This window comes from Calidris pugnax, unplaced genomic scaffold (genome assembly GCF_001431845.1).
Source record: "Calidris pugnax isolate Ruff unplaced genomic scaffold, ASM143184v1 scaffold107, whole genome shotgun sequence".
Taxonomy (NCBI): Eukaryota; Metazoa; Chordata; class Aves; order Charadriiformes; family Scolopacidae; genus Calidris; species Calidris pugnax.
In genome coordinates this window covers 3,208,838-3,233,867 of record NW_015090901.1, presented here as the reverse complement: position 1 = coordinate 3,233,867, position 25,030 = coordinate 3,208,838, and the positions used below count along the sequence as shown (strand labels likewise).

Sequence of the window (25,030 nt, the reverse complement as noted above, 5' to 3'; positions counted from 1 at the left end):
GGGGGTGGGGTGGGGGGAAGCAGAGGAACTACCCCAGAGCCCCCCATTCCCCTCCAAACTGCAATAAGCACCACCTTATTGCCCACCATGGAGTGTGTTTGGGAGGGATGAGGGATGCTGGGGCTCTGGGGGGAACAGGGGACATCCCCATGGGGATGCTGATGGTGCTCTTGTCCCCCGTGGTACCCTGGTGATGGTGGCACTGGGCTGAAATCCCTCCCTGCTTTGCACAGAGGTGGCTTTTTCCCCCAAAGCAGGGCTCAGCCTTCACTTCTACTTGGTGGTTTAAAACCCACCCTGTGGCCACAGTAACGGAGAGGAACCCCTCAGGTCCCCATAGGGTGCTGGGTGGCCAAGGGCACTGGGTTTTGGGACTGGAATGGATGCAAACCAGGGAGGGACCATCTCCCCAAGCCCCTGGCTGTCCGTGGCATCCTCACACGTGTCCTGCAGCGCTGGCTCAGCCCCATCCATCTCCTGCTGTCAGCCTGGCCGTGGCCGCGGGGCCGGTATCGAGCGGGGAGATGAGGAGGTGTGAGAGGAGATGCTGACAGCGAGGAGGAGGAGGATGATGGAGGGGGGGGGGACTCAGCCCCAGGCAGGACTGGACCTGGGCATCTCACCACTGATTTTTTTTTTTCTGCTGGAGAGAAGAGGAAAGGCAAGGATGTGGCCCTGGATGTTGCTCCTTTACGTGCTTCTTCATGCTCCTGATCTCATCTTTCTCATCACCTTCCTTCCAGTTTTGGACACCTCTCCCTCAGGCTCTCCTTTGCCCTTTTGGATAGTGCTTTTCCGGCATGATGGGTGGAAGAAAGTCATCACCAAGATGGAGGGCACCAAGACTGCAGGCTGCCTCAGTCCCCAGCAGGATTAAGAAGCTAACCCCTCTGGAAGCCCTCATCAGGCAGAAGAAGGACAGGAGGGGAAGCGTGAGTACCCAAAGTGGATGTACCAAGGGCAAGTCACGCTTGACCAACCTGAGCGCCCCTGCACCCACCCCAAACGCTGGTCCCATCACTGTCTTGACCCCCCCACTCCACCCCACACCTCCCATGGGGATGCTCGATGCTGGCCTGACAGCGGGAGATGGATGGGGACACACCTTGTTTAAAACCCACCCTGTGGCCACAGTAACGGAGAGGAACCCCTCAGGTCCCCATAGGGTGCTGGGTGGCCAAGGGCAGCACTGGGTTTTGGGACTGGAACGGATGCAAAGTGGGGAGGAACCATCTCCCCAAGCCCCTGGGTGTCTGTGGCATCCTCACACGTGTCCTGCAGCGCCGGCTCAGCCCCATCCATCTCCTGCTGTCAGCCTGGCCGTGGCCGCGGGGCTGGTATCGAGCGGGGAGATGAGGAGGTGTGAGAGGAGATGCTGACAGCGAGGAGGAGGAGGATGATGGAGGGGGGGGGGACTCAGCCCCAGGCAGGACTGGACCTGGGCATCTCACCACTGATTTTTTTTTTTCTGCTGGAGAGAAGAGGAAAGGCAAGGATGTGGCCCTGGATGTTGCTCCTTTACGTGCTTCTTCATGCTCCTGATCTCATCTTTCTCATCACCTTCCTTCCAGTTTTGGACACCTCTCCCTCAGGCTCTCCTTTGCCCTTTTGGATAGTGCTTTTCCGGCATAATGGGTGGAAGAAAGTCATCACCAAGATGGAGGGCACCAAGACTGCAGGCTGCCTCAGTCCCCAGCAGGATTAAGAAGCTAACCCCTCTGGAAGCCCTCATCAGGCAGAAGAAGGACAGGAGGGGAAGCGTGAGTACCCAAAGTGGATGTACCAAGGGCAAGTCACGCTTGACCAACCTGAGCGATGAGATGATGGCTGTGTGGATGGAAAGGAGAGCGGCGGATGGCATCTACCTCAACTTTAGCAAGGTCACTGCAATCTTCTGTTGGCTCCTTGCAGCCAAACTTTTGAGCTATGGTTTGCAAAGAAAGTATTTAAGGTGGGTGGAAAGGTGGGTCATCATCCGTGGTGCCTGGGACTGCTGGTGGACCCTGTGACCAGCCCTGGCTCAGCCCCTGCAGGACTTTGCCCCATTGGCGAGGTGCTCCTCAGCTCCTTGGTGGGATAATGTCAAACACAGTTCTTGTCGGGCTCCTGTTGTCTCTGAAATGTTCAAAAAGTGATTGTGAAAATGGGGCTTTGTTCTGTGGTTTGGTCTGAAGAGAACCCAAAGTCCCATCATTCACTCAAGTTGAGGTCATCTCCTCTGGGCACACTTCTCCAAACTAAGTGCAGAGAAAAAATAATGACCCGCTTTGGGCTTTCCCACTCTCCCGGGGCTCAAAGTCCCCAAATCCCCAGATTATGTGAAATAGTACGGGTGTTTGCTGACGGTGCTTTATTTCCAAGCTCTCCTGCAGAGCTTCAGGTACACGCGTCTTCACATCCATCTCCAAGAGGACCAGCAGGGGGGCAGAGACTGAGTGCTGAGATGTAAGTGAGGGTCAGCATCTCTCAGCTCAAGCTGGAGCTCCAGTGTCAGACTCCTGGAGATCACCCTGGTGGAGACCATGCTCAGGAGGCTTCCTCTCTCCTTCTTTTTGACCGCCAAGGTCTCCTGGATGAGGACCAGAAACTTTCCTCTAAAGAACGTTTAGGCAGCTAACCATTGCTCAGATGAGGCAGGTCCAAAAGATGATTTTTTTCCCCCCCAAAAAGGAGAGACTGCTCATCTTTGGGGCGCAGGTCCAAAAGATGATTTTTTTCCCCCCCTAAAAAGGAGAGATTGCTCAGCTTTGGGGGTTGCCTCTTTCCATTTGAAGGCTCTAGGAACAGGCTAAAGATGTAGAAAAAGCTTTTATAGCTAAAATGTGTGTGAGGAGGGAGGAGAACCCAGTATAAACCTCCTGCCTTCTGAGGAGGGAGGAGAACCCAGTATAAACCTCTGTGTAAGGTTTAATGGTTTGGAAGAAGCCCCAGCAAAGCAGGAAGAAGTGGGTTGGTTGGAAAACGCTGAGGAGAGGATGAACAATCAGCTCTGCACTGTAGAAGCACCACATTTCTCTGTGTTTCAGGTGGAACTGGATGATCTCAGAGGCCCAGAAGGAACACAAGCTTGAGGGACTGAACGCAAGGTAAAGCTACTCAGGTTTGTACCTCCCCTATGGCTTTCCACGGAGGGGGTTGCTGGACATCCAGGAGGGAGCCAGAGGACCACACACCACCCTGTGCCGTGGGATTTCACAGCTGGAGCAAAGCTTTGTCCCCTTTGCTTTACCCACCCTGCAATGTGACTTTTGGGCAAGCTCTTTCTACTTGATCTGTGCCCAAACTCTTCCTTTAGCTCTCGTGTGATTGTCTCCAAGCAGGTCCCGCTGCAGGGAGGGTTTTCTGTCCGTGAGGTACTTGCCTGTTGTAGAAGAAATCTCCAGCAAGGAGTTTCCACAGAAAGCACCACCGAGCTGATGGCAGGAAGCAATTGCACCCCAGTGACAGAGTTCAGCCTAACCGGGTTCACCAAGGACCTGGTGGCTCAGCTCACCCTCTTTCTGATGTTTCTTCTTGTCTATCTTTTCACCATCCTGGGGAACCTGGGGATGATCACCTTAATCAGGGCCAGCCCTCAGCTCTGCTCCCCCATGTATTACTTCCTGGGCAACCTGGCTTTTGTAGACCTCTGTTCGTCCACTGTCATCACCCCCAAGATGCTGGTAGACTTTCTATCTGAGAAGAAAGGCATTGCTTATGCTGGGTGCATGGCCCAGGTCTTCATTTATGACCTTTTTGGGATGACTGAGTGCTTCCTGCTGGCTATGATTGCGTATGACCGTTACATGGCCATTTGCCACCCCCTGATGTATCCCCTCGTCATGTCCCCAAAATGCTGTCTCCAGATGGTGGTGGGGTCCTATCTCATGGGGCTGGCCAATGGCGTGTGGCAGACTATTGGCATGTCCAGTTTATCCTTCTGCAGCTCCAATGTCCTTGACCTGTTCTTCTGTGACATTTCCCTTTTGATATCCCTCTCAACCTCCGACACCACCCTCAGCTACCTTATCCTGAGAACTTCAGCCTCTTTATTCGGTATGTCCAGCTGTCTGGTTGTCCTGGTCTCCTACGTGGCCATCATCTCTGCCATCCTGAGCATCCATTCAGCTGAGGGCAAGCGCAAAGCCTTCTCCACCTGTGCCTCCCACCTCACCACTGTGAGCATCTTCTACGGGACGGCGCTTTTTATGTACCTAAAGCCCAGCTCAGACAGCTCAAGAGAAGACAAATGGGCTGCGGTGCTCTACATCGTGGTGACTCCCATGCTGAATCCCTTGATCTACAGCCTGAGGAACAAGGAGGTGAAGGAGGCTCTGAGGAGATTCGCAAAACCAAAATGATCTCGAATGTAGTGAATGTATAGCCAGGTAGAATGGAGACGTGAGTGATGTGGTCAGTTTTTGATTAAATTTCTCAGATTGATATCATTTTTGGGGTCTCCTGCTTTTTGACTTAGAAGCTTCACTGGTTGATCCAATATCCTCAGCTGGTTCAGGATACGAAGAGTTCCACAGAATCATAGAATAGTTTGGGTTGGAAGGGACCTTAAAGATCATCCAGTTCTAACCCCCTGCCCTGGGGGGTTTCACTCAGTTCTCCAAATGTCGATAATTATATTGAGTAGTTAATTTAACCTAATGAAGACGCGGGTAGAGGACTACTCCTCATTTAAAGTTTTGCCCTCTCCCATGTATCCAATCCCATGTATCAGGCCAAATTAAACCAGAAGAATATGGCAAAAATTTCTGCAGTTTTCTGTACCCAAAACTACCAGCTGTGCCATGTGTTGCTCCCCCTTTTCACTTGGCAAATTTGGGTAAACAACGTGACAAATCAGGATAAAATTCAGGGTGCATTCTACTGTTCCACAGAATGAAATTCTATTTCAAGACGGTGTTGTAAAATCATTAAGGGCTGTAATAATCACCCTCAGGCTGCCAACCCCTTTAGCAAGAAAAATAGAGACGACAGAAAATAACTGACGTGCCACCCAGGAAATGTTTTGGTTTTGTTTCGGTTTTTTTTTCTTCTTTTTCATCCTCAAACCTCGTTAAATGATTAACAGCACCGCACATCTCGTTTAATCTTAGCCAGCTACAAGTTGAAGTTAAATTTCAGTATTTGGGTGACCTCTGCTTGTGAATGAAGGCACTTTGAAAGTGTTTTAGGGTGCGGTAGTGATGAATGCCCCCCCTTAAGATACCATCAAGGAACCCCCATCCCCTGCCCCACACCTTTGCTTTACGTCTCCTTGTTGATGGCAATAAAAGCCGTGATCTCCAGGTTCATGGTCATTCCTTGCCCTGGTGTCTCTCCTGCCGCCGTCCTCCAGAGAGAGCTGCACACATCTTGCACACATGGCAAACCCCCCCCCCCAAAATACTCCAATTTGGGTATTATCTCACTGTCAGGACCATGGCAAACGCTGGAGGGCTGGCTTAGCCCTACTGCTCTCCTAGAGACATGGAGTAACTTGGGTTGGAGGCAGAAGGGGCTCAGATGGATTAAATCAAGCCAGGATCAAAGCGGTTTGCTGACTAATTAACGGCCCAACAACTAACAGACATCCAGGGTCAATCAGCTGAATCCTCCTTTGTTGCCAAAGCTTCCTGATAACTCCCTGGTTATTATTTAATCCAGAAAACTGTCGGCTGGTACCGTCAGCCTGGGGCAAATGTCCTCCCAGGCTGTTTGCCCTCCCATTCCTCCCTTATCAGCAGGGACCTCAGGGGTACAGCCACCCACACCCACCAGGGACAACTCAGACCACCTGAGCCTCGGGGACCACCCAGGGCAGAGGTTTCACACCCTCCCTGGCCTCTCTTATAGTGTTTGAACCAGCCTTAGAGAGGATTTTTTCCTCCTTTTTATTTCTAAGTAGGATTTCCCATGTTGCAAATTCACGACAGAAAGTCCCAGATGCTGAGCACGGTCCACACGCCCTAAACTCCTCTAGATGGCCATGGGAGCTCCTGTGCAGAGGAAAAAGAGAGAAAACAAGGGGGCCTCTAGATGGCCATGGGAGCTCCTGTGCAGGCAAGAGAGAAAACAAGGGGAAAAGCACCAGCAAACAAGTAAATATTTAGAATTAATCTGAATTTTGTCACTAAAGAAAAAAATAAAATGAGCTGTTTTTTAATAGTCTTTTCAGAAAAGAAAAAAGGCTGACTGTTTCACCATAAACCACCAGTGAATGCTGCTGCCAAGAATATCAGGAAGTGAGATTTTTGGTGCTCGTGAAAGGAAAAGAAACCGATAGTGTGGCTGGTGCTTTGTAGAAACGAGCAGTTGGTTGCGATAGGGTTATGGTAAATCGCTTTGATGTCTTTCAAAGGGTTCAGGAGACCCAACCACAGTCATTTACACCCGCCTCGGGCAGGGAGGAGGAGGTGGCTGCTGTGTCCCATTGCCACCATCTCAAACGTTGGATGGCCATCTCCTCATCCTCATCAATCTCCTTCTTCACCTCAGATGATGTTCATGAAGCCGAGCACGGACATCTCCAACACACACATCGCACCTAGCAACATCCAAACCAGCCCTTCTCAGTGCCACCATTAGTCCAAATCCTCAAAAACCTCATACACCCCACCTCAAATATCCACATTTTATCACACACAGAAGCATTTCTGGGGGTGACCCTCTCATGTTCACATCGCAGGTGGTTGAAGCCACCTGAGGTTAGTCCTGCCCCACGTGTGTTTCCATCCTTGCTCAACCCAACCTTCCCCTTCTCACTTTCTCCCTTTCTCAAGGCAGGTGGAAAATGCAAATTTCTCTTTCTTGGGTTCAAAAATCTCTTTCCAAGCCATGAAGGGTGGCAGAGGCAGACACAGAGAGGAGCTCCCTGGTGTCTGGATGGGGTCTCCTTATTTCTTCCACCAGGACCTCAGGAGGGTTTTCTGCTCCAGGGTGGTACCTATGTCTAAAATAAATAATTATAATATCTAGAATATAAAAGAGAGATACCTTGGCCATCAATTTTAAAGGGAGTAAGTGACTCTTTTGTTTCTGTACTAAAGGAAACTGAAGGTAGCTTGGTTTCCAGATAATCTGGATAGAAAAGAGTTGTCCTTCTGGTTCCTGGTTCTTCACGTAGATCTGGATTTCCCACAATGGAGAGGAGTCACCAATGCAAAAGGAGATGCAAGATGCCAGCCACGTGGTTGCCCATTCCTCATGACCCGCCAGGAAAGGGGTCCCACACACCCATCCAAACTTGGGATATTTTAATTTTGAAGCACATGGTGCAAAATGGCTTTTAAAAGAGAGGTGGGGTTTTTTTGGGTCCAAAATGGGCAGATGGGAATCACACAAACTTCGAAAAGGGAAAAATGCTGAGTCCCACCCAAGGGAAAGAATTGCCACAGGCACCAGAACAGGCTGGAGAGCAGTTTGGCAGAGAGGGATGTGGAGGCTGTGGTGGCCACCAAGCTGAAGATGAACTATTGATATGTCCTTGCCACAGAGACACCCACCAGCACCTCACGAAGAGTGCTGGCTGGTGGGTCAAGGGACTTCCTGCCATGACCATCTGGCCTCCAGCCTGAGGAATGCAGAAGTAAAAGCTGCTTCAAGAAGGGTGACAGAAGAGGAATCGTCCTGAAGAAACGGTCATCTCACTGGTGCTCAAAAACAGACAGTGAGGACGATAGAAAGAGGGAAGTGAGAAGGGAAGATACAGTAATACTCATTTCTTGAACAGGCAATGTGCATGTTTTAAGGTCATCTCTGGTGGACAACAGAAGAAGTCACCTTTCTTGAAAAAAACCCACAAAAATAAAAACAGAGGAAGAAAAATATAGCAGGTAAAATTGTAGTGACACTGAACACTGAGGTGTGCGACCAGCAGATGGGTAGCAGGGAATAAAAAAGGAGTAAAAAAAAAATAAGGTAACGACTGAAATTCCTGCATCTAATTGCAAATGTCTAGAAGAGAGCTACCCAAGTCTGAGTTCACCCTCCCGACACATGGATGGGTGAAGAACCCTGCCCTTGGAGACCAGCTCTCAAAGCTGGTCCATGCAAATGCTGCTGATAGGACCTGCTCTGAGACTCCCCTATATTCAAGTATAAATGGAAAATGACAAGTCATCTTGGGAAAAAAAACCCCACAATAACCAACCGGAAAACAATGACATGATGGCAAATGAATATCTGCATTGTGATCCACTTTTTCTTTAATATTTCCACGTCTGCTCTATGGAAATAGGTAGTACAAAAAGAAAATTAATCTAACAGGTCACTGCAAATACAAAGTAATAATTTCCTTAAATGAATCCATTACTTAAGGTTAACTTTTTTTTTTCTTCTGCTGCCACGTTCCCGGAGAATAGAAAAATAAATAAATTTCAAAAGCATTGCTTTGTGTTTCACGCCTCCTTACGGCGTACACAGATGGAACTGCTCAGGCTCTGGGGGCATCTTTTCTGAGGTGCCTTGGGGATCCCACCTCCAAAACCTGGGAGAGAAACCTCTGTGTTTGCCCCAGGCTCTTTGGGGAAGGCTCTCTCTGTTTCCAGGGTACCCTTCGGTGGTTTGTCCTGTGGGCGTGGGGTAAAGCTTAAATCTCCCAGCCCTGTCAGAGGCTGCCATGGAGAAACCGTCCCGGTGCCGAAAGACCTGCGGAGCTTGTGTTTTTAACTTCAGCTCATGGACCAGTGAGTCTCTTACCAAGAACGACTCAAGATGCCGTTAACCAGAGGGAGGGTGAGATTTTGAGGGGTTTTGAGACATCTTTTTACTGGGTGGGGAAGGGCTTCCTTAACCAGCGTGTCCTGCAGAAGCAGGAAGCCCACCATGAAGCAATACTGAAGTTATTAAGGTCCCTCCTGAAGGAAAAAAAAGCCCGCACATACTCCAGTATGTCTGAATCCTAACTCAAATTTAAAAATTCCTGATATTAACAGACCCAAGAGGTGCAAGGAAGATGGTGTGTAAGTATAATCCAGATTGGAAGGTTGTGTTTTTTTCCCTCTTGAAGCTACACATACATGAAGTTGCAATCAGGTGTATGCTAGTCTCATGTTAACGGACCCAAACGTATTACTACAGAGTGAGAAAAATCACTCCAATGTGGTCTGTTGTCTATTTAATGCAACACCAATTAACGTGGCAAATTAAGGTCTGATATTATTGTATTTTTTTTATCCCTAAATAAGAACAGCCCCCCCAAAAAGGAAAGAAATTCTCCCAAACATGCCCACGTTTTGGAAAGAATTTTGGTGTTCATGAGAATACATAATTTGCAAGATCTTTTGCAAGATGAATTCTTTCCATAACCAACCATCCAGAGCTTTAGGATTTAAGTTTAAGATATTTTTTCCCTGTATTATGATCTGTTGGCTACTATTTTGTCACTATATTATTTTTTTTATATATTATTTTCAATCTTCAACCTGCCCACTGAGGATAGCTATCATATTTTTTTCTCCAAATAAGTGGGTGTATTTATCCAGGAAATGCCAAATCTTGCATTAGGCTCAGGCACTACATATTCCCACAAGATGGGAGAAATTATTTCACCTCTTCCCTGTCTTTCTTTGTCTCCCCTGTGCTGGCACCAGGAGAATGGCTGGGGGAAACCACTCAAGCGTGACTGAGTTTGTCCTCTTGGGCTTCACCGATCTGCGGGAGCTGCACTTTGTCATTTTTTTGTTTATGTACCTCACCGTGCTGGTGGGGAACCTGGGGATGATTGTCCTCATCAGGACCAACTCTCAGCTTCACGTGCCCATGTACTTCTTCCTCAGCCACCTCTCCTTCCTGGACATTTGCTATTCTTCATCCATCATGCCAAAGCTCCTGGCAGGCCTCCTTGCAGAGAGAAATGTCATTTCTTTTAATGGTTGCATCATGCAGTTCTTCTTCTTTGCAGTTGTTGGCACCACGGAAGCCATCCTTTTGGCCATCATGGCCTATGATCGCTATGTAGCCATCCGTGAGCCTCTGCTCTACTTGGTTGCCATGCCCCATGAGGTCTGTGTCCGGCTGGTGGTGGGTTCCTATGCTGTTGGGAGCCTGAACGCCCTTGTGCACACCAGTGGCCTCCTCCGACTCTCTTTCTGTGGGCCAAACCTTGTCAATCACTTCTACTGTGAAATGCCACCCCTCCTGCTCCTCTCGTGCTCCGACACCAGGCTCAACAAGATGGTCATGGCCACCTGCATTGGCTTCATCATAACAGCCTCTGTCTCAGCCATCATTGTCTCCTACGCCTGCATCCTGCTCACCATCTGGAGCATCCGCTCTGTGGAGGGCAGGCACAAAGCCTTCTCCACCTGCACCTCCCACCTCATGGCTGTAGCCCTCTTCTACGGCTCCGCAGCTTTCCTGTACCTCCATCCCTTTTCCAGAAATGCAGAAGATCAAGGGAAAACAGCCTCCGTCTTCTACACCCTGGTGACCCCCATGCTCAACCCTTTCATCTACAGCCTGAGGAACAAGGAGGTGAGGAGCACCCTCAGAAGGGCAGCGAACAAGCTTGTCTCCTGACTGTATTCCCACAGGTCCTGCTCTGACCAAACCAAAGCAGGTATCACCTGGAGTCAGCAGAAGAAATAAGGCTGACACATGGCAGAAGACGGACACCCTACACCTTGTGCTGAACATCACAGAGTCTGTATTACGAATTCGTTCCATGCTGGGGACCCTTGAAAAAAAAATTGCCTGTAATTACAATGTTGGAGAGAAGGAGAGAAAGCAGAAAAGACAGAAAATCCTAAAAACACAATGTCAGGGAAACTTTTGGAGTAAATAAATCTGTAGGCAGTGCTTGAACATGCACAGTTGATACTTTTTCCCAAAGAGGATTTAATGCAATGTTGCAACAATATTGAATTCTGTGGCCTGAAGGAGGTGGCTCAGAACAGCAGGGCCAAAGCCAAATAAAGACTACATTCTGGGGAAGGAAAATGTCTTTCATAACTTTGTTTTCAATGTTTTCTATGTAGTTGCCTAAGGTTTTACTTTAGTACAATAAACCTGATTTCTTATCTTCTCTAATTTGTCCAATTATAGTCTTCATGGGGAGCAGCCCACCCCCACGCTTCACTTTAGTACAATAAACCTGATTTCTTATCTTCTCTAATTTGTCCAGTTATAGTCTTTATGGGGAGCAGCCCATCCCCACACTTCGTATCTGTTGCACACAGACCCCTGTGCTGGGGATCCTGTTTTCCTGGATGGGTCTCCTTCATGGACACCTACCAGCCTGGAGCCACCATGATGACATGGTCCTTTGCCTGGGAGCATGGTGAAGCTTACCAGCCTGGAGCCACCATGATGACATGGTCTTTTGTCTATCCTCTGTGACAAGCATTCACTCAGCTTGGCCAGGAACATTCTTTCAAGATGTTATCTCAGCAATCTTGGCTTTTCCCAAGAGCTGACAACACAAGAAGCCTCCAAACTTCTGGCCACATGTCGTATTCAGACATGCGTTGATGGCTTGAGGACTCTCAGTGTTGACCAAAACCTCTCCCCACCATCTCCTCTCCTACTTATGTGTCTCCATCCAAGCAAAGTCTGTTTTCCAAAGTTTATTTTCCCCAGCTGCAGCTTATTAATAATTTCTGCTTCCAGGTTTCAGTGCTTGAGTCATCTCGGTCCAGGAGTCATCCCGTCTAATTGTAGGCTTTCACAGCTGACTTAGTCACCACCAGTTCCCCTTCTGGAGGTGACTGTGCATTTTGGGGGCTTTGATTCATCTGATCTATTTTAAACACCTACAACAGGGCAAAATAAATTTTTCTGGAAAAAAAACCCAACCTGAGTTTTCTCTGCTTGCTGCTTGGCAGTGAAGGGTGAGGGGCTGACACAGCCACATGGTGAATGGGCCTTTTGCTCAGAGCACGTTCTGAAGAGTTAATTTAAATGTAGATCACCTAAATTTACATCAATTAACTAATAAATAAATAAACTAATTTCAGCAGATTCCATTCTGTAAGGGGAAAGCTTCAGCTCAGCGTGCTGATGCTTTGGAGTCCTTCACAAACCCCACTCAGAAGTGGGAAGGTGAAACCAGCTTTTAATCAGTAATTTATAATTCAGCTGAGCACAGAGGCTCAGCATCCAGAAAACACTTTCTGGAAAGAAAAAAAAAAAGGATGAAGACAGTGTCAGAGTTAGGCTTTTGCTTTGACATAAAGGTCACTAACACCAGGAATTAACTTCCCAAAGAAAAGTTTATATTTTTCAGGAAATAATTCCCCAGATCTGATTACAGATAGTAGTGTTGTATGGCTCTTTTATGAGCAATAAAAGAGAAACTTTTCTCCATAAACCTGGCTGTGAATCTCACAGATGCCTGGATCCAACTGTCTGGGGTTTTTAACAACAGGATATCCCAGATAATGTCAAAAAAAATTGCAGCAGCAAAGTTCCTCAATAGCTTTCCCTGTCTCCCCAGTTACATTTGCAAAGTTTTTAACAACAGGATATCCCAGATAATGTTAAAAAAGTTCATCAATAGTTTTCCCTCTCTCCCCAGTAACATTTGCAACACTTCTCCACATCCTGAGATGCTTCCTAATCCTTGAATCTCTATTTCTTACACCAGTTCTTTTTAATTCTCTGTGATTCCAAGAGATAAAATATATGTTCCAAGAGATAAACTTTTATATATATATATATTTTATCTGCATATGAGTAAGTGGGGAAAAATACTCAAGCTTACACTTAACTTGTTGAAACTAATTGTGTTTATTTATCAGTCTCCTCCTCAAGGAGCTGTTTCTGAAGACTTCAGCTCCCAAGAGAAATTTCCTGCATGACAAACCCAGGAGGGCAGCAGCAAAGCCCTTGGTCTTTTAATGAAAGAATCCTATAAACAGGGGCTTTTCTTGGTCAAGTTTCGGTGCCCTTCATGACCGGCAAATCGTTCTTGCTTTTAACACCAATAATGGGAGAAACTGGGGCTTATTTCTCAGACAAACTTTTGGTCTGGGTGATAACAAGTCCCTGATAAATCAAAATGGGCCCCGAGATGTGAGCGAACAGGTGAGTTTTAGCCTAAATAACGCTACAAAAAGTTGCAAGGAGAGGACTTGAGGCAGGAGCCTGTTTCCACATGAAGTAGTCAGCTGAGGTCAGGACATCTCACCTGAAACCCAGGCATTTATGAGTTTCTTTTCCAAATTTAAGGCAGGCACAAGCTGAGGCTATGAGTCAAACCAACCAAGGTTCATAGGCAGAGCTCACCAACCCCTCAAGTTCAGATGATTATTTTAATCAAGAATACAGGGATTTGTAATTATTGTCCAGAGGCTGGAGAGGGCAGAATCTTAGACGACTTGATGAAGTGGCTCTACAAAGCATCAGTGCTAAGAGACACGTTATCAAGCTGGCAACAAAAAACCAAAACCTTGCCATCCTCAAGTTCTGGTTTGTCTTAGAATTTTTACACAAAGCCGATGGGAAGACAGGTCTACCTGCCATGAAGGTCACGGCAGAAAAGCCCTACCCGGGTATTTGGCAAACTTCAAATTGCTTTTAGAGGGGTGTGAAGGTTTCTGCAAGTGACTTAATGCTGGGATGGCATATAAAATCTTGTTTTAATCAATCAGGGTTTGAGTGAGCCTCACGTCTAAGTGAAGGTAGGGCATGTGTGTTGAAGCTTCCTCATGTAGAAGGGTCCTTTCCAATGGTATAATTTTGTATTTTGTTTAACAGTTAAAAAACCTTCAGTGAGCAATTTCTGTGACTATTCCTAACTTCTGTTTTAAGAGATGAGCTTAATTTTCATCACATAATGATGTGGATATCACCAAAATTAAAAGAGGGATTAATACTTGCACTAAATCACTTGTTTCAAACTTAATTTCAGAGTTTCATGGGAAGGAAGGGAAGAAATTAGAGTTTTATTTTGATTTGGTCTGTGACAGAAAAGGAAATTCTCTAAAAAAAAAAAAAAGTCTCTATCCCTTACCAGTGGTTTTTATCTTTCTATTTTTTGAGACAAGTTTGGTTTTTGGTTGGTTTTTTTTTTATTCCTTTAAATGCAGACTTTGATTTCTAATGTTAGAATAAATCACTGTGGTTATCTCTTTGGATCTGATAAGTAAGAAGCTTCTTTGCTTCTTCAGGAGCTAGAATTAGCCTTTCCATTTGCAAAGTGACTTTATCAAACCAATAAAACCACCAGAAATAAACATCATTGTGCATCTTGCTTGTGTTAAACGTGTTTTGAGGCAAAACATTGAATATGTCGTTCAGAGTCCTCTGAGATTTTTATTTCCTGATAAAAATAAACGTATCTTTAACATTTGTTTGTGGGGAAAAGAGGAAGGTGCTGACCCTGTGTTTCTCCTCATCTCTGCTTTCCTACAGCAAACTCTGCCGTGATGGTGGGCAAAGGAAACAGCACCCCCAGTGCTGAATTTGTTCTCTCAGGGTTCTCAGAGAAGAGGGATGTCCAGGTCGTCCTCTTCATGGTCTTCTTGGTGATCTACGTGGTCACTCTGCTAGGGAACCTGGGGATGCTGGTGTTGATCGCGCTGGCTGCCCAGCTTCATACCCCCATGTACTTCTTCCTGAGCAGCCTGTCCTTCCTAGACATCTGCTACTCTTCCTCAATCACCCCCAGACTGCTTGCGGATCTCCTCGCAGAAAGGAAGGTCATTTCTTACCCTGCCTGCCTCACACAATTTTATTTCTACGCCGTCTTTGCCACCACGGAGTGCTACCTTCTGGCCGTGATGGCCTATGACCGCTATGTGGCCATCTGCAGCCCCCTGCTCTATGCCACCTCCATGTCCAGCAGAGTGTGTGCGCTGCTGGTTGCTGGCTCGTTCCTCGCTGGGATCACGAATGCCACCATCCACACGGGGTTTGCACTTCGGCTGTCCTTCTGCGGTCCCAACATCATCAACCACTTCTACTGTGAGGGCCCCCCGCTTTACGCCATCTCGTGCACAGACCCCACCATCAATGAGATGATGATGTTTGTTGTGGTTGGCTTCAACCTGTTTGTCACCAACCTGACCATCCTCGTCTCCTACACCTACATCCTGGCCACCATCCTGAGGATGAGGTCGACCGCCAGCAAACACAAAGCCTTCTCCACATGTGCGTCCCACCTGACTGCCGTGACCCTCTTCTACGGATCTGCTGCATCCATGTACTCACGGCCGAGCTCTAGGCACTCCCAGGACCTCGACAAAGTTGCCTCTGTCTTCTACACGGTGGTGACCCCCATGCTCAACCCCCTCATCTACAGCCTGAGGAACAAGGAGGTGAAAGATGCGCTGGGGAGAGTGGTGGAGAGGAAGCGTTCAGCTGAAAAATAGTTTTCCCTAGAGCTTCAGAGGAACTGAGAGGTCTTCTCAGAGATGTTTGTACATTCCATTTCTGTACTGTTATGGTATAGAAGAAGCAGTGCTCTCTGGTGAGCTACTGGGTACAAATGTGTTGTGAAACCTCTGCCTTGTTCTTAAATACCGAGTCATGAACTGCTCTTGGATTAGGGCAGCCACTGACCTGCATCAGGGATGCATTAGCTACTTTTATTGGTGTTCACAACCTGGCATTATTTTAATTTCAGGAATTTAAGCCCTTCTGACCCTTTGTAGCGTGAGGATGCATCACCACAGTTGTCTTAACAATGACAACAAATAACACCTACTGCTTTCAGGGTGACAACGATGACCAGAGCTCTCTTACATATCAAATAACTGGCACATTTCTGGTGAACACAAGGCTCAGGTAGTTTAGCGTTCCCAGGTAGCAATGGACACTGGGCTTCCTAACACCAGTTCACCACAACAAGGCTCATCAGGCCTTTTCTGTGACTTATTTTAGCTCAACTGCAGCTGTATTTTCAACTTTATTTGGGAAAATTATGCAGTGCCTGCAACTTGCTTAAGGACCAGAGGGCTGTCATCTGGCATCTCCTATGAGTAATGGAAAGGTTACCCACCAGCTGGGTACCTGCTCCCTACCCTGGCATTTTCAGCTTCTATCATTTATGTTATTATTAACTGCTTTTGCTTAATTTTGAGCAATTTTGTGTTTCCTCCTCTGAAATAAATAATGAGATATAGGGGAATGACTAATAAACTTTCACAATTATAGCATAGTTAACCCCATAGACCAACAGGAGAGAAAAGACCACTGACCAGGAACAAATATGGGGTAGAAACATATAGAAGTGATCCCAATCAGACCCCAAACTGGCAGGGAAGAAGCTCCCATCACAACCAGTGCTTCCACCAAGCATGACACCATACCTCAGGGGGGAGCTCAGGGTGTTGCTGGGTCACCATCATCACACAAAGGAAGAAGCAGCTCAGCTTGTGGGTGGGAATTTAACCTCAAGAATTGGGGGCAGGTACTTTAATCAGAGGAACCTGGAGGAGCATTGCTCTCCATCTATTCAGGCCCACACAATTGTCCTTAATACAGTCACACACTAACATGCTGACCCTCCAACTCTTTGGCTTCGGGGCCTTGACGAGCTCTGACAAGCAAGGCAGCTGTAGAAGTTCACTTTGTTGTTAACAAGGAAGAAAGTTTATTTCTTGTTAGCCCCTGCTAATTAGTCTCTCATGGCTTGTTAAGAAGAATGAGGTAAGTTGACTACAAGCCTACTGAAGAGCTTTCATGGTGATTAGGAAACTTTCTTGGTAAACCCCAGAAGGTCTTGTTAAGCTGATGACTCCTAGAAGGGTGGTTGGTCCCGAAGGATCATTTCTTGCTCTGGGAAGGGGAGCAGTGTCACTTGTGATGCAAATAGCTGTAACCACCTGTATGGTGAGAGCTTGGAGCTCAGGCCTGCTGGAGGGCTTTCTGGGCCGCTACAAGCTTGGCCATATGCTCTCATGAAAGAAAGAAACATTCTTGTCTTCATGATGAGTGCAGATAACATGGTTCATTTGGTTCTTGCTAATGGGGTGATCTGTCCTTGCCACCTTCTGACCCCCTAGCAGAGGAGCTGGGGAAGCTCGTTGCATTTCTTCTCACCTTTGGGCCTCCTGAAGGGCACCTCAAGCCTTGAATTTCTTGTAATTAATTGCCTTTTGTCTTTTTTTAATTCTTAAACCATGAGACAAGTTGAAATACACTGCGGACACTCCTCCACATCTGACTGGTTTTCATAAGTGTGATTTTCCTGCCGTCACAAATTTGGGACTGGCAAACAGGCATGGGAATGGGCTCACCTGGCTCTTCACATCTGAAAACTCATTGTGAGGTAGTCATTATGAGGTCATTATGAAGTAGTAATTTCATTATGAGCCAGTCAGTCAGGTGCCCTCTAAAATATGTGGGAAAACAAGGATGGTTTATCACATCCTAGGACGGAGGGTTGGGACGGATGGGGTGCAACAGGAGCAGGTCTGAACATCAACAGGACTGCTACTGTGGACCTGCTGTCATGGTATACACGTTCCAGGAGAGTTTTCTCTGGATTAAATTTATTCTGGTCTGCAGATATGAACACCTACTAGAGGTCAAGCTACATCAGATGCCCCCCTCAAGACCATTTTCAGTTTGTTTTCATCCAAAAGGAGCCCAAGTCATACAGCCTGACCCCAGCCTGTGGCGTGAATGAAAACACGGTGAGGAGAGCAAGCTGGGAAACCTTCAAACCTAAATTATTTAAACTGCTCTCTTGAACAAAAAGTAAAAAAACTGAAACACAGCTTTATTGATCACAAATGGACACAAGGAACTCTGACTTAATCACTCAATTTTTATTTATCTAAATTTGAAGGAGATGAATCTACTTCAGTCTGCTTAATCCCTCTTCCCAAGAGCCTTAATAATAATAATTTTAAAAAGAGCTTTATTGTTTGTTTTTTTTTCAGTTGGACTAGTATGTTATAAAGATATTTTAATAACTAAGAAGTTGCTTCACCTTTTTTGCATGTTTTCCTACAAGTGGGGCTGGAAACATTTTGCTTAAATTGCAGAAAAGGAGCAAGATGCAGAGAAATTCCCCAGGCCAGGTCTGGGCTTGTTTGCCCTCACATAGAAATCTGGTGCCATTTGCTCTGTCCTGAGGTGCCAAGGACGTTGGTATGTGCCTTCAGAAGAGTTGGGCCATTCTGGAGCGACACCTGAAAGCTCAGAGGAAGAACCTGTGGGCATCTTCGTGGTGTTATTGGTCTGCATTCAGGCAACTGAACTCAATCCCAGATGCTCTGAGCTTTTTAGCTTTGGTTCTTCCAGTCTGACCTTCCCTGTTCATGTTGGTGTGAAGGTTTCACTGGGAAATTAGTCTAGGACCATGAAAAGTGGTGTATGTAAGTGGTCCAATACATGAAGAAATAACTGGGAGAGCTCAGGAGCAGAAGCATGTTGTAATAATGAGATATGGGGTTCCACCTGAGCTACTGGTTGGGCATCAGTAGGGAATATTTAATCCAGATAAAGCAGAGGATGAAGAAGATGATGTTGTAGTACTAGGCTACAGGCTGGTCATGGCTAAGAACCCATTTTACAGCACAGATACAAATTGTACATGGGGGGAGGTGGAAGAAGATGATGTTGTAGTACTAGGCTACAGGTTGGCCATGGCTAAGAACCCATTTTATAGCACAGATTCAAATGATACATGGGGAGAGGTGGGAAGGAGAGGAGTGACATCTCCTGTCCATCATGAAGCACTTCAGGCTCAGAACATATGCTCCTGGCTCACATCCTCCTGCACCCACTATGAAAAGCAGTCCATCATGAAGCACTTCAGGCTCAGAACATCTCATGCTCCTGGCTCACATCCTCCTCCACCCATTATGAAAAGCAACAAATGAAAACACAAACAAGAAAAGATAGGTGAACTCCTTGCTATATGCATTTTTGGGGATGTAATCCCTGGTTTTCTTCCATGGTGTAGACAATAAACACTACTTTTTCCTGGTCCAGGGACTCTGCATCAATGGGGAAAAGTGGGAATGTTTAGGAAGTATTTAGATAAGCTGTTTAGGATGTTTATTTTGGAGCAAAATGAAATGCTTCCTGGAGATCCTGGCCACAGGGTGGAGAAAGGTCAGATGAAGAAGCCTAAACCTGTAGATGACTACATTCAGCTAACCCACGCTCAGACTCAACAGCTGGTGTGCTAAATAAAACCACGGGGGTAGATATAAATGAGCTGGAAAAGAAAAAAAACCAAAAAAACACTACACCCCCATAATTAGCTTTTCATTCCTCAAAAAAAAAAAAGAAAAAAAAATATTGTTTCCAATTTCATGTTGGCATTTCCATTGGGAGCCCCAGAGGCCAGGAGAAACCCCTGCCAATCCAGGGGACTGGCCCTGGTGATGAGCACGGGACTGTCCACCACATGCTAATGCCACTGGGTGATTCTTTTCACGCCTCATCATTTATTCTTTTTTTTTTTTTTTCCCCCCTTTGAGCCATTCAGTGCTCATCAAGTCAGTGTTGAAATTGTATAGATTTCGGTGGGATGAAATGAATCTTCAAGCACAGTTGATGAGCGTATTTGGAAGGAGCTACGCGCTGCCGTTAGCCCACGAGGACTGGCTGGTTTCCAAATATGAAAGATCAGCCAAGCTTAGAGTCCCATTATGAATTTTTCTGGGTGTCTTCTCTCATTCTCATGACAAATTTTTTGGGAGTCCAACAACTGCCAGGTGTCTTAGGGAAAGAAGCCACACAGAAAAACCCTCACTACCTTTTTTTCGGTACATTTTGCTTTTTGCATTCTGTTAAATTAAAATTCATTAGAGGGTTTTTGGCACTGTCACACGTTTTGAGCACAGATTGTGTTTTTATATATTTCCTGAGTGACTAAGATTCAATGAACAGAATAAGGATGGCGAGTGAAAACAATTACACAGGCACAGTCTGGCAGACTTCACAATATTTCAAGCTGCTTTTGAAACTACCTGAGACAACTGCCAGAAAATGTCACTCTTGTCCCCCCTGGACACAAATTCTGCTGAAAAGCTGGGCAGCCAGTGAATAAAACAGCATTGAGGTAAGCTGTAAATATGGGATCAGGTGGGTCTTTGGTGAGGTCGCCGTCAGATAATGGCAGAGTGACTTCAGAAAGGGAAATTATCAGCTGGTCGTGTTCAACTGGTCCTGTATCCCAGAGGGATGAGAGGGCTGGAGCGGCTGTAGACAGCCTGCCAAGGGGTTTGGCCCCAAATCTCATTAGGAAAAAATGATATTGAAAAAAAATTCTTTGGTGTGAGGGTGGTGAGAGCCTGGCACATGTTGCCTAGAGAAGCTGTGGCTGCCCCATATCTGGAAGGGTTCAAGGCCAGGTTGAACGGGGCTTGGAGCAACCTGGTCTGGTGGGACGTGTCCTCCATCAAGGAACTGCATGATCTTGAAGGTCCCTTCCAAACCAACCCATTCTATGATTCTATAAAAAAAGTCTTCCATGGAAGTTAATAGAGGACCTACAGAATCATAAAATGGTTTGGGTTGGAAGGGACTTTGAAGTTCATTTACTTCCAACCCTCTGCCCTGGGCGGGGACACCTTCCACCAGACCAGGTTGCTCAAAACCCTTATCATAACATTTTGAAAATAATTGGTGCTTTTCATTATATATTCATATATTTTACTAGATGATGGCATCCCTCTTAGCCATGGGGCCATGGGCAGTGGTTGTGAAGTGACAATGGTGGTGAAAGATTTTCACCAGGCAGCCTGGCTACGTGCAGAATTTGTCTGAGGGGGTTTAAAACACCTCTGAATTCTCACTGTCAAAATTAATACACACATGGTCAGAGAATATCCTTCCCGCTAATGATGGAGGGGTTAGTGGCCTCTGAAATGCAGCCCTTGGAGGTTCTGAAAGTTGCAGCCTACTCAAACAAGCTGATACAGTGTGACCACCAGCTCTTGGACACTAAATCTCTTGGAGAAAGCAGATAGGAAAGGGTTTTGTGAATCCCTACGTCAAGACCACAGTATTGTAGATAATAGGTGTCATGGCACCTGGACCCAGTGGGCAGATCTCAGGGAAAAATAATTCTGTTTAGGTAAAACTGTAGTTCTGGTACTGATTTGAATTTAGGTGATTGCCATTGCCTTGCTCTTCTCATCAATACTTATAGGAAAAGTGAAAAAAGCCAAAAAGTTAAACCATGAAAACACTTGGGGGAAGGGGACAATTACTGTCTTATCAAAGCCAGAAAAGGCCAAGATTAACATTTCAGGTGGGTTTTGGAGCAAGAAGGTGCTAACAAGGGGAGATCATGACAGCAGAAATGGTTGCAAGAAGTATCTTTCCATTGCCCAAATCCAGTAAGTGGCACCAAGGGAAGCCACTTAAGAAAATAACCAGGGTTGACTGCAGAAAAAGTTGGGATTTGCTTTTCATGAGTCATGTAGATGTTCACTTTTCACCCACTCCCTCTCCTCAGCATGGGAGAAGGGGAAAACATTTTCTTAAATCCATATGTTCAAAGGAAATTGTTCCTGGGCTTCATTAATGAGCCCGGAGATGAAGAAATGAATATTCCGGGTGGATTTTGTTTGTTGTCAAGCTTCTATTCTCTACAGACTGAAATGCCTCCAAGGTTGCAGAAATGAGTATAAAAACCACTCAAACACTAAAAAATAGGGAGGGGGCTTGTCTGCTGTCTGGAAGGTGGAGCAACAAGTCTGAAGGAGCTACTTGGACCTGCATTGAAGGTCTGAGTTTTGTTGGAGAAGTCATGTCCAAGGTGAGAGGCTCTTCTATTCTGGCCAGTCCTCAGCCTTGACCCTGCTCCGAAGTGGTGGGACATGAAGGGACATCATGGGGCTAAAGTAAGCACCCCTTCCTTTTTCTCTGGTGGACTTGAAGGTGGTGAGACAGAGGAAAGAAAGGACCAGAGGTGTAAGACATCTCATTTATAGTAACAAGACTGAGAAGAGCAGAAGGAACCCTACATGGGAGAAGGATTCTTCTGCTTTAAAACTTAGATACCATGAAACAAGGAGACATGTTGGAGTGGGTTGAGAGGAAGTCACATGGGTGCTGGGAGGGCTGGAGCCCCTCTGCTGTGAGGACAGGCTGAGAGAGTTGGGAGAGAATCTTTTCTTCAGCCTGGAGAAGAGAAGGCTCCAGGAAGACCTTAGAGCCCCTTCCAGTCCCTCAAGGGGGCTCCAGGAAAGCTCCAGGAAAGGCTCCAGGAGGGACTCTTGATCAGGGAGGGGAGCCATAGGATGAGGGGGAAGGGTTTGACACTGAAAGAGGGGAGATGGAGCTGAGATGTGGGGAAGAACTTGTTTGGTGTGAGGGTGGTGAGAGCCTGGCCCAGGTTGCCCCGAGAAGCTGTGGCTGCCCCATCCCTGGAGGGGTTCAAGGGCAGGTTGGAGGGGGCTTGGAGCAACCTGGTGTGGTGGGAGGTGTCCCTGCCCAGGGCAGGGGGTGGGACTGGGGGGGCTTTAAGGTCCCTTCCAACCCAAACCATTCTGTGATTCTATGATTATATGTTGGGTCTCTTAATAGATGCCACTGTAATGGCAAGGGATAGCCCTGGTGGCCAAGGCAAGAGGATGCCCAAGCTGCACAGCGTAGTGTCTCCTCTCCCTGCCCTCCTCAGCTCCTCCAGTGCTTGCTTCTATGGCATTGGCTCTATATCCAAGCTTGTTTCCCCATCGCCGCTGTGAATTTCCTTACCTATGGGGTTGTCAAGACTGTGTACGCTGAAAGCTGTGTATTTCTATCAGTTTTGAGAGAAAAATGCACACTTTGGCTCTCTTCTGTTTTGAAAAACCAACAAGAAAAGCAACTCTGTGATTTCTGCCAGTCAAATTGTTCCATGTTGTTTTATTTTTTTAAAAAAGCTATTTTTTTTCAAAATTTACCTGTCATTTACTAAGGAAAATGCATTGAATATCTTAATTTTGTTACTGTGTACTTTGTATTGACCTTCCTCCTGTGTTATATTTCCCCAGGAAGGTGTTGATATGAAGCTACGTGGGAGATGAAATACTGAGCGAAACCCAGGTGGGCATCCTCACCGTTCAGCTTGACAATTTTTGGTTTCAGGATCCTTTTGAAGCTGCTGGACGGAGGCTTGGCTCTTCCCAGAGTGACCCAGAGTCCAGCTGACATTTCACGACCCTCTGGTAGGACGTGCTCTGCCTCCCTTGGGTGGCATCGTGGGAGCTAAGGGTCCTGTTGAGCTTCCCAAATCACTGTCTGTCACTTTTCGTATCTCCCACAGGTTGAACGTGTCATAGAGAATGACACTTGTCAATCACACTGATGTCCACCAGTTCGTTCTACTGGGATTGACCACCCGCCCAGATCTCCAGGTCCCCCTTTTCTTGGCTTTCCTGGCCATGTACATGGTCACCCTCTTGGGGAACCTTGGGATAATTATTTTAATTAGGACCGATCTTCACCTTCACACCCCCATGTACTATTTCCTTGGCCACTTGGCTTTTGTTGATGTCTGCTATTCCTCCGTCATCCTCCCCAAAATGCTGGTGCAGATCTTGATGGAGGAGAAAACCATTGCCTTCTCGGGGTGTGCGGCCCAGCTCTGCTGCTTCGTTGTTCTTGGGGTCACCGAGTGCCTCTTGCTGGCCGTGATGGCCTACGACAGGTACGTGGCCATCTGCAAGCCCCTCCTGTACCCCGCCATCATGGGCGGATGGACATGCCGGTGGCTTGTGGTCGGTTCCTACGCCATCGGCGTCTTGCATGCGGTGACACACACCACTTTCATCTTCTCTTTCTCCTTCTGCCGCTCCAATGTTATCAACCACTACTTCTGTGACATTGCCCCCCTCTTAGCCCTCTCCTGCTCCGATACCCGCACCTACGAGGTGGTCGTCCTTGCTCTCATCAGCATAAACTGTCTCAGCACCATGGCCATCATCTTCATCTCCTACAGCCATATCCTCCCTGCTGTCCTGAAGATTCGCTCTCTGGAGGGCAGGAGAAAAGCCTTCTCCACCTGTGCTTCCCACCTGACGGTCGTCACCATGTTTTTTGGGGCAATCTTGTTCATGTACCTACGCCCCAGCTCCACCTACGCGTTGGGTGAGAACAAGAGTGCCACGCTGTTTTACACCATCATGACCCCCACACTCAACCCCTTGGTCTACAGCCTGAGGAACAGGGAGGTGAAGGCCGCCCTGAGAAGAGCAGTTGGGAGAAGGCGGTGAGTGAAGGAAGCTGATGACCAGGAGGGTATTTCCTTACTGCTATTATTGAGTGGGACTCAAAATTGTACTCAAGTCTGTATGAAGGTGTATTGATGGTAATTTCTTTATGATTTATCTCCTGACACAGATTAAACATGTAACTTCTGCATAGCTGAAGCTGAGTGAGATGAAGCTCAACCTCATGCACCATCTGTGGTCAATAAGGAGTGAGCAGCCCCTCCACACAGCTTGATTCATACTGTTCATCTCATTTCTCCATTCAATGCCTTCAAAGAAAGGATTTCACTGGATTTCACCAGACATGGGTTCCCAACCTTCTGGGTCAGAGGAGAACCCAGAAGAAGAGTCAGAAACCCTTTTTCTGTGGAGCACCTCTTTGAAACCCAGCGCTTGGATGTCTGAGTGGGAGTGGGATAGACCCGAAGACCTACAGGACATTATATAAACTATTAATAACTCAATCACACAATTCTTCTCTGTAGTTTCTCAAGCTTTTACCTGTGGTCTGGAACCCTAATAAAGCTTTTTTCACCAAAACCTTGGTCCCTGCAAGTGAAGTTGCAGGTTGAGCTCAAGGTGTTTGGTCCTTCCATGGGTCACGGCGAGCGTCAGTGCTAATTTTCCTGGAAACCTCTGGGCAATTAGAGCCTCCCCTTTGCTGTCCCTAAAGCTGCTTCTCATTTGGTGTGCGAATGTGAGTAACTTAATCACACATTGGGTCAATAACAGCTGTTTCACCATTTATTGAACAATTAATGCTGAATTTCCCACCCCCCTTAAAGCCTATTAATAAATAGACTTTCTGGATAATGCACCAAGAAGGGGCTTGATACCGATGCCCTCAAAGTCTCTGTGTCACAGTATTGAGAAACAAATAATTTTGGTAAAAAAATACAAGTGAACAACATTAAAGTTGGGATAAACAATGTTCTTACTCAAGTAAATTT

At 46.7% G+C, this 25,030-nt stretch overlaps 3 protein-coding genes across 3 annotated transcripts; all 3 read left to right on the top strand.

Annotated features, from left to right (window-relative positions):
* The first annotated feature begins 3,002 nt into the window (after positions 1-3,002).
* On the top strand, positions 3,003-4,982 carry LOC106891943 (olfactory receptor 8U9-like). Its single transcript, XM_014948773.1, has 3 exons — positions 3,003-3,086; positions 3,321-4,324; positions 4,868-4,982. The coding sequence occupies exons 2-3, from the start codon at positions 3,417-3,419 to the stop codon at positions 4,980-4,982; spliced, it is 1,023 nt and encodes a 340-aa protein (XP_014804259.1). The 5' UTR covers positions 3,003-3,086; positions 3,321-3,416.
* Positions 4,983-9,454: 4,472 nt separating this feature from the next.
* Positions 9,455-10,494, top strand: LOC106892025 (olfactory receptor 1052-like). Its single transcript, XM_014948892.1, has one exon. It carries the CDS (start codon positions 9,571-9,573, stop codon positions 10,492-10,494), a length of 924 nt encoding a protein of 307 aa, XP_014804378.1. The 5' UTR covers positions 9,455-9,570.
* A 3,848-nt stretch (positions 10,495-14,342) lies between these two features.
* LOC106891998 (olfactory receptor 8U9-like) lies at positions 14,343-24,083 on the top strand. The gene is made up of 2 exons (XM_014948855.1): positions 14,343-14,941; positions 23,153-24,083. The coding sequence occupies exons 1-2, from the start codon at positions 14,343-14,345 to the stop codon at positions 24,081-24,083; spliced, it is 1,530 nt and encodes a 509-aa protein (XP_014804341.1).
* Positions 24,084-25,030: the final 947 nt, after the last annotated feature.